Source organism: Hyperolius riggenbachi, chromosome 10, assembly GCF_040937935.1.
Source record: "Hyperolius riggenbachi isolate aHypRig1 chromosome 10, aHypRig1.pri, whole genome shotgun sequence".
Classification (NCBI taxonomy): domain Eukaryota; kingdom Metazoa; phylum Chordata; class Amphibia; order Anura; family Hyperoliidae; genus Hyperolius; species Hyperolius riggenbachi.
Window position 1 is genome coordinate 233,696,491 of NC_090655.1, and position 9,252 is coordinate 233,705,742.

At 50.4% G+C, this 9,252-nt stretch overlaps 3 protein-coding genes across 3 annotated transcripts; 1 reads left to right on the forward strand and 2 right to left on the reverse strand.

Moving 5' to 3' along the window:
- Nucleotides 1–403: 403 nt before the first annotated feature.
- On the reverse strand, nucleotides 404–812 carry LOC137534825 (histone H2B 1.1-like). Its single transcript, XM_068256484.1, has one exon. It carries the CDS (start codon nucleotides 802–804, stop codon nucleotides 424–426), a length of 381 nt encoding a protein of 126 aa, XP_068112585.1. The 5' UTR covers nucleotides 805–812; the 3' UTR covers nucleotides 404–423.
- A 413-nt stretch (nucleotides 813–1,225) lies between these two features.
- On the forward strand, nucleotides 1,226–1,618 carry LOC137534823 (histone H2A type 2-B). Its single transcript, XM_068256483.1, has one exon. It carries the CDS (start codon nucleotides 1,226–1,228, stop codon nucleotides 1,616–1,618), a length of 393 nt encoding a protein of 130 aa, XP_068112584.1.
- A 1,999-nt stretch (nucleotides 1,619–3,617) lies between these two features.
- On the reverse strand, nucleotides 3,618–3,929 carry LOC137536914 (histone H4). Its single transcript, XM_068259091.1, has one exon. It carries the CDS (start codon nucleotides 3,927–3,929, stop codon nucleotides 3,618–3,620), a length of 312 nt encoding a protein of 103 aa, XP_068115192.1.
- Nucleotides 3,930–9,252: the final 5,323 nt, after the last annotated feature.

Here is a 9,252-nt window from a genome sequence, read left to right on the forward strand (position 1 = left end):
CCATTGACTTTAATGAAGTGTGGAGGCTTAAGGGCTGTGCTTGGTGGACTTTAACTTTTTTTTTTTAAACACTTTTTCATGCGACCTTTTTACCGCATGATTCCCGCATGAATAATGCCTGTTTCCGCATCTTTTTTCCCGCATGCGGCAAACATGCGGAAAATGTTAGTGAATGCTAAAAAAATGCGGAGTTTACCGCTGGCGGGAATTTACCGGTAAAATTTTGCGGTACTTTTGGCTCTTTGAGAATAGAGCCCATTGGCAGTACACCGCTCTGTAGTGAATGAGGGAGTGGCTACTAGTAGAGACTGCAAGTACTAGGTAAAGAAATTCTTAACAGTGAGTTAGTGATACAGCTCCGTAATGAACCAGTGGGTGGCTCTGAAAAGAGCCTTTGGGTTTTCTGTATAGCTGGGTTAGAGATTACTTGGCGCTGGTGTACTTGGTGACGGCCTTGGTGCCCTCGGACACGGCGTGCTTGGCCAGCTCTCCCGGCAGCAGCAGGCGGACGGCGGTCTGGATCTCCCGGGAGGTGATAGTGTGGCGCTTGTTGTAATGAGCCAGGCGGGAAGCTTCCCCGGCGATGCGCTCGAATATGTCATTGACGAAAGAGTTCATGATGCTCATGGCCTTGGAGGAGATGCCGGTGTCGGGGTGCACCTGCTTCAGCACCTTGTACACGTAGATGGCGTAGCTCTCCTTCCTGGTCTTCCTGCGCTTCTTGCCGTCCTTCTTTTGAGTCTTGCTCACCGCTTTCTTAGAGCCCTTCTTGGGCGCCGGGGCGGACTTGGCTGGTTCAGGCATAGCTGCGGATTCTCAGTAACTTTGCAGAGTGCGGAGACACAATAATGAGGAGCAGCGCCGCCTCCCCTCCTTATATAGGCGGCCTATGCTAATCAGGCTGCAGGAGAGCTGACTACACTATTGGAGAGCGTCACTAGCACCGCCTACATACCGCCCCTTATATCGGATTGGCTGGATGAGAAACTTTCGCAATTGAAAAGTGCAACAAAGAACTCTAGATGCAATTGGCTGCTAACAAAGACAGCCCCGCCCCGGCATTTCCTGATTAGTGGATAACCAGACTCACATGCTATTGGCTGAGTTGAATAGCAGCCAATCAGGGGGAAGCGCGGGGCGGGCAGCAGGGTATATAGTGCAGGAGGAGGGGCGGGTTTGGTTATTCTTTTGTTGGAGAGTTATTATCTGTATTCTTGAATTTATCATGTCTGGAAGAGGCAAACAAGGCGGCAAGGCTCGTGCCAAGGCCAAGACTCGCTCCTCCCGGGCCGGCCTGCAGTTCCCAGTCGGCCGTGTTCACCGTCTGCTGAGGAAGGGCAACTATGCGGAGCGGGTGGGGGCCGGAGCTCCGGTCTATCTGGCCGCAGTGCTGGAGTATCTGACCGCTGAGATCCTGGAGCTGGCTGGTAACGCCGCCCGGGACAACAAGAAGACCCGCATCATCCCCCGCCACCTGCAGCTGGCCGTGCGCAACGACGAGGAGCTCAACAAGCTGCTGGGTGGGGTGACCATCGCCCAGGGGGGCGTCCTGCCCAACATCCAGGCCGTGCTGCTGCCCAAGAAGACCGAGAGCCACAAGGCCGCCAAGAGCAAGTAATTCCCTGCATCTGAAGATATCACAGAACCCAAAGGCTCTTTTCAGAGCCACCCACACTGTCTGCTAAAGCGCATAATACTATTATATAAACCAATTCTTCATATTCACGAAAGTAATGCCCAACTAGTGGCTATAAATCTCGCACTACACGCTCTATTGCGGAGCAATGGTTACATACCACAAAAATCGTTACATTTCAAAGTCGGTCATTCACTGTCAGCCAAATAGAAGTTGAGGCATCCTGATCCTACTGACTAGCACAAAATGCTATATAAAATGTGATAGGACTGTACAGTAGCTTCCTTCCTGCGTGTGAATAACCCGCAGGTTGGTAAAGAAAGCTGCTTCTATAGATCTATAGGGGGTAATGTATGGAGGCGACAAAGCACTTGTATAGCAAACACAATAGTGTTCCTAGTAATATAATTAATCTGTGTGGCAATGATTTCTGTTTAGGATGCGTCTCCTGACGGCTTCTTTTACTAGAAATCCAATTATATATACTTGGATGTGAACTCTTGCACAGGAAAGCTCATTTATTAAGCGGCAACATATTGCGCAGCGCTAGACATTAGTTTAGGTTACAGACTATTTAGGGGTGACAATACGGCAATATGACAATACAAGAAAAAACAGATCACGCAGCTCAATATGAGTACAAGCTAATGCTTCGTCAGTCACTGGATGGGAGCATGGAGATTACTCAAATGCACAGTAATGGAGGTGCATGATCAGGTAGGACACAAAAGGAGGACCCTGCCCAAAGAGCATAGAGAAATGCACCTAGTATGTCTAATACCCCAGTTGTAATTTGATCTCTCCCCTGTTACCTGCCTGTCACGACAGATAAGTTCATTTGAAAGCACAAGGTATTATGTCTGCTTCTATGACAGCAGAAAGAATCCGTGAAAATTGATTGTAGGATTTAAATCAGCTGCCTGTAACAAATACCTTATACTGTTCGGTATATTAGAGGAAGTTCAATTAGTGCAGAGTAATGTTCTGACTGAGACTCTCTGACAGTTATTGGCTGTCTGATGAAAGAAACCCCCTTACACTGTGATTGCAGAAGGCAGAGGAGTTGCCATGATATGCCGATATACATTATCCTGCGATTACCATTTTCTCCAGCAAGAATGTGTAGAGGAAATGGAAACCTGTTTTGTGGTCTTTGACGTAATATAGACTGACTATAGTGATGTGTGGTAAAAGCGCCTTCTGTGTCTATTATATGCGGGAAAGGAGAATACGTTCTGATTGACATTAGTATGAAAGGACAATGTTCTACCTCTTTTGTTCCCCCATCGCATAGCTCTCATATCATCGCAAGATAAGCACGGCGATGCCCGTGGCGAGGAGCAGATGTGAGGGAATACTCAGTACAATGCTATGGTCAAGCAGTGTGATGAACGAGAGGAAATCTGTGAACTAATAATTTCAATACCCCGCGGGTATAACGGTCTTTCCCGCCATTTCTGCAATGCCCACAAAGCAAAATCTCCCAGAATTAATCGGTCACGATTTGCACCACTCACGTCTATAAATTATACATGAATATCCCACGAGAATCCTTTACCGCCGGCGGTGCTTCCAAAATACAAATAAGTACTTTCCTGTGTTTCATTTATGAATGTCACCGATCTTTCGGTAGCCGTCATCAACGTGTTCCTGCACTGCAATCATAGGATCTACGTGTGACGTCACCACTCCCCAGTTACACAGCAGTATACAGATGCAGCTGGTGAGCTCATCTGCAAGATGAACTGGTATGAATAAGCAGCAGTTTACCGGGCTGCTCAGTGTAATAACTCACGCCTGCTCGGGCCTCCGATATTACCATTGGACGCCCGATAGGTGCTAATAACCGCTATGGAAGTGCGCTACAGCAACGCTGCCTGCTCGCTACACTGCGGTGATATGACAGCACTTTTATAGAGAGAGTGGGTGGCCCTGAGAAGGGCCTTTTTGTTTTAGTTGTTAGATCGGGGAAGTGATCAGTTTAGCCTCCGAAGCCGTAGAGGGTGCGGCCCTGGCGCTTGAGGGCGTACACCACATCCATGGCGGTGACCGTCTTCCTCTTGGCGTGCTCGGTGTAGGTGACGGCGTCCCGGATGACGTTCTCCAGGAAAACCTTCAGCACTCCGCGGGTCTCCTCATAGATGAGGCCGGAGATGCGCTTGACACCCCCTCTGCGGGCCAGGCGGCGGATGGCGGGCTTAGTGATGCCCTGGATGTTATCCCGGAGCACCTTCCTGTGCCGCTTGGCGCCTCCTTTCCCGAGTCCCTTCCCGCCCTTTCCTCGGCCAGACATGATAGAAATGATAATGCTTCTTCTCCGCTGTAGAGATGAACTGCTCAGTGCTGCCGCCTCCTCTTCTCTTATACAGTCTGAGCGGACCTGAGAGGAGACTGCGCTGAAGAGGGCGGAGCCACAGGCAGATCTGGAATATATTCTAAAATATCTTGTATACGTCTAGTGTCTTATGAGTGCTGGTTATTCTGGTTTCTCCACTTTTAACATGTCTTCCGTTTTGCAGCTGCGCTACATACAGATCAGGTTTTATATGTGCGGTAATTCGTCCTGTCACCTCGGACACCAATATAAGTATACATTTAATATAATTACTGCTCTATTCATCTCACAATGGACATACAGGTACTATTACTATTATTGATTTATAAAGCCAAGATATTCTGTGGCGCTGTACAAAGTAAGACACGAACATGGGGTACATAATAATACAGATTTACACCAATATACAAGAAAGATAAATAATTAGTAACAAAATATAAAATGATACAAAATACAGAATACAAAATACAGAATTGGTAATGACAGTGATAAAAGTAACATGATAAATAAAATGTATCCAAGATACAAAAGGGGGGGGGGGGGGGGGGAGCCCTCTCCTTGCCAGCTTACAATCTAAATCTAAAGGATGACATCTAGCAGCACTAAATTCTGATCTATTTGTCCCTCCAGGACACCCCCCCCCCCCCCCCCAGTAAGTAACTGTGACAATATCATCACAAACTCCTGTATTTCTTATGGAGGAACTGTGACTCACAAATCGTCACCGATTAATTGTGAGAGTAAAGGTGGCCATACACTGGTCGATTTGCCATCAGATTCGACCAACAGATAGATCCCTCTCTGATCGAATCTGATCAGAGGGGGATCGTATGGCTGCCTACTGCAAACAGATTGTGAACCGATTTCAGCATGAAACCGATCACAATCTGTGGTGGTGCTGCCGCTGCACCCCTTCCCCCCATACATTACCTGCTCCGCCGGCGCGTGTCCCCGCTGTCTTCTTCTCCGCTGGGCTTCAGGTTCCGGCTGGCTTCACTTCTTTCTATCCGCCATTTACTTAACCTGCTGGGCGGTCTGGACGAGCACAGCTCGTCAGTACCGCCGGAGGCTGCCGCTCAGGCCCTGCTGGGCCGATTTGGCTGAAATAAAAAGCAGCACACGCAGCCGGCACTTTGCCAGCCGCGTGTGCTGCCTGATCGCCGCCGCTCTGCGGCGATTCGCCGCGAGCAGCGGCGAAAGAGGGCCCCCCTAGCCGCCTGAGCCCTGCGCAGCCGGAACAAAAAGTTCCGGCCAGCGCTAAGGGCTGGATCGGAGGCGGCTGACGTCACGACGTCGGCTGACGTCGATGACGTCACTCCGCTCGTCGCTATGGCGACGATATAAGCAAAACAAGGAAGGCCGCTCATTGCGGCCTTCCTTGTTTATTCTGGGCGCCGGAGGCGATCGGAAGATCGCCTCCGGAGCGCCCTCTAGTGGGCTTTCATGCAGCCAACTTTCAGTTGGCTGCATGAAATAGTTTTTTTTTATTCAAAAAAAACCCTCCCGCAGCCTGCCTGGCGATCTTAATAGAACGCCAGGCAGTTCCCCAGATAGAAAGAAGTGAAGCCAGCCGGAACCTGAAGCCCAGCGGAGAAGAAGACAGCGGGGACACGCGCTGGCGGAGCAGGTAATGTATGGGGGGAGGGGTGCAGCGGCAGCACCACCACAGATTGTGATCGGTTTCATGCTGAAGTCGATTCACAATCTGTTTGCAGTAGGCAGCCATACGATCCCCCCCTCTGATCAGATTCGATCAGAGAGGCAGTGCAGTTTCTAGGCTAAAATGCACCCAGGGCGAGGGTGTAAAAATTGCGCCCCCCCCCCTCCCCCCGGTATAGGTAGCCAGCTATAGGTCCCCCCCCCCCCCCCCCCGAGTATAGGTGGCCAGGCATAGGTGAGCCAGTAAGTTGCCCCCAGTATAGGTTAGCCAGGTAGTTGCCACCAGTATAGGTAGCCAGTATAGTTGCCCCCAGTATATGTTAGATAGGCAGCCCCCCCCCCCCCCCCCCCGGTATAAAGTTAGATAAGTAGGTGCCCCCAGTACAGGTTAGCTAGGTAGGTGCCTCCAATATAGGTAGCCAGTATAGTTGCCCCCCAGCATAGGTTAGATAGGTAGGTACCCCAGTATAGGTTAGTTAGGTAGGTGCCCCCAGTATAGGTAGCCAGTATAGTTGCCACCTGTATAGGCTAGCTAGGTAGGTAAGTGCCCCCAATACAGGTTAGATAAGTGCCCCCAGTATAGGTTAGATAGGTAGCTTCCCCCCCAGCATAGGTTAGACAGGTAGCTGCCCCCCAGCATAGGTTAGATAGGTAGCTGCCCCCCAGTATAGGTTAGACAGGTAGCTGCCCCCCAGCATAGGTTAGATAGGTAGCTGCCCCCCAGTATAGGTTAGACAGGTAGCTGCCCCCCAGCATAGGTTAGATAGGTAGCTGCCCCCAGTATAGGTTAGATTAGGTAGGTGCCCCCAGTACAGGGTTAGATTAGGTAGGTGCCCCCCAGTATAGGATAGACAGGTAGCTGCCCCCCAGCATAGGTTAGATAGGTAGCTGCCCCCCAGTATAGGTTAGACAGGTAGCTGCCCCCCAGCGTAGGTTAGATAGGTAGCTGCCCCCCAGCATAGGATAGATAGGTGGCTGCCCCCAGTATAGGTTAGATAGGTAGCTGCCCCCGAGTACAGGTTAGATTAGGTAGGTGCCCCCCAGTATAGGATAGATAGGTAGCTTGCCCAGTATAGGTTAAGTAGGTAGGTGCCCCCTCATAATGGCGGAGGGGGAGCCGGAGCTGCGGGGAGGGCAGTCCGACCTCTCCCTCCCTCTCCCCGTGCCGCCCTCCATGCTCCCCCCTCGGACTACAGGCAGCAGTGTTAGCGCGCAGGGAAGCGCTGCTGTACAGTTACTCACCTCCCTGGATCCGATCGTCGCTCCCGCCCTGCTGGTCTCCTCTCTGCAATGTAGCTGCTGATACACACGCTGTCGCTGCGTCCTTTTTACACAGGAAGCAGCCGCGTGTGTATCAGCGGCTAGGCAGAGAGGAGACCAGCAGGGCGGGAGCGGCGATCGGATCCAGGGAGGTGAGTAACTGTACAGCAGCACTTCCCTGCGCGCTAACTCTGCTGCCTGCAGTCCGAGGGGGGAGCATGGCCCGGGGAGAGGGAGGGAGAGGTCGGGCTGCCCTCCCCGCGGCTCCGGCTCCCCCCGCTATCACAGCGCCCCCCTTCCTCTGCGCCCAGGGCAGCGGCACGGGCCGCACGGCCCTAGAAACGGCCCTGCAGAGAGGGATCTATCTGTTCGAATCTGATGGCAAATCGACCAGTGTATGGCCACCTTTACTCTCAGATAAATTGGTGACGATTTGTGAGTCACAGTTCCTCCATAAGAAATACAGGAGGTTTGTGATGATATTGTCACAGTTACTTACTGGGGGGGGGGGGGGGGGGTGTCCTGAAGGGACAAATAGATCAGAATTTAGTGCTGCTAGATGTCATCCTTTAGATTTAGATTGTAAGCTGGCAAGGAGAGGGCTCCCCCCCCCCCCCCCCCCCCCCTTTTGTATCTTGGATACATTTTATTTATCATGTTACTTTTATCACTGTCATTAACCAATTCTGTATTTTGTATTCTGTATTTTGTATCATTTTTATATTTTGTACTAATTATTTATCTTTCTTGTATATTGGTGTAAATCTGTATTAATATGTACCCCATGTTCGTGTCTTACTTTGTACAGCGCCACAGAATATCTTGGCTTTATAAATCAATAATAGTAATAGTACCTGTATGTCCATTGTGAGATGAATAGAGCAGTAATTATATTAAATTTATACTTATATTGGTGTCCGAGGTGACAGAACGAATTACCGCACATATAAAACCTGATCTGTATGTAGCGCAGCTGCAAAACGGAAGACATGTTAAAAGTGGAGAAACCAGAATAACCCAGCACTCATAAGACACTAGACGTATACAAGATATTTTAGAATATATTCCAGATCTGCCTGTGGCTCCGCCCTCTTCAGCGCAGTCTCCTCTCAGGTCCGCTCAGACTGTATAAGAGAAGAGGAGGCGGCAGCACTGAGCAGTTCATCTCTACAGCGGAGGAAGAAGCATTATCATTTCTATCATGTCTGGTCGAGGAAAGGGCGGGAAGGGACTCGGGAAAAGGAGGCGCCAAGCGGCACAGGAAGGTGCTCCGGGATAACATCCAGGGCATCACTAAGCCCGCCATCCGCCGCCTGGCCCGCAGAGGGGGTGTCAAGCGCAATCTCCGGCCTCATCTATGAGGAGACCCGCGGAGTGCTGAAGGTTTTTCCTGGAGAACGTCATCCGGGACGCCGTCACCTACACCGAGCACGCCAAGAGGAAGACGGTCACCGCCATGGATGTGGTGTACGCCCTCAAAGCGCCAGGGGCGCACCCTCTATCGGGCTTCGGAGGCTAAACTGATCACTTCCCCGATCTAACAACTAAAACAAAAAGGCCCTTCTCAGGGCCACCCACTCTCTCTATAAAAGTGCTGTCATATCCCCCGCAGTGTAGCGAGCAGGCAGCGTTGCTGTAGCGCACTTCCATAGCGGTTATTAGCACCTATCGGGCGTCCAATGGTAATATCGGAGGCCCGAGCAGGCGTGAGTTATTACACTGAGCAGCCCGGTAAAACTGCTGCTTATTCATACCAGTTCATCTTGCAGATGAGCTCACCAGCTGCATCTGTATACTGCTGTGTAACTGGGGAGTGGTGACGTCACACGTAGATCCTATGATTGCAGTGCAGGAACACGTTGATGACGGCTACCGAAAGATCGGTGACATTCATAAATGAAACACAGGAAAGTACTTATTTGTATTTTGGAAGCACCGCCGGCGGTAAAGGATTCTCGTGGGATATTCATGTATAATTTATAGACGTGAGTGGTGCAAATCGTGACCGATTAATTCTGGGAGATTTTGCTTTGTGGGCATTGCAGAAATGGCGGGAAAGACCGTTATACCCGCGGGATATTCGAAATTATTAGTTCACAGATTTCCTCTCGTTCATCACACTGCTTGACCATAGCATTGTACTGAGTATTCCCTCACATCTGCTCCTTCGCCACGGGCATCGCCGTGCTTATCTTGTCGATGATATGAGAGCTATGCGATGGGGGAACAAAAGAGGTAGAACATTGTCCTTTCATACTAATGTCAATCAGAACGTATTCCTCCTTTCCCGCATATAATAGACACAGAAGGCGCTTTTTACCACACATCACTATAGTCAGTCTATATTACGTCAAAAGACCAC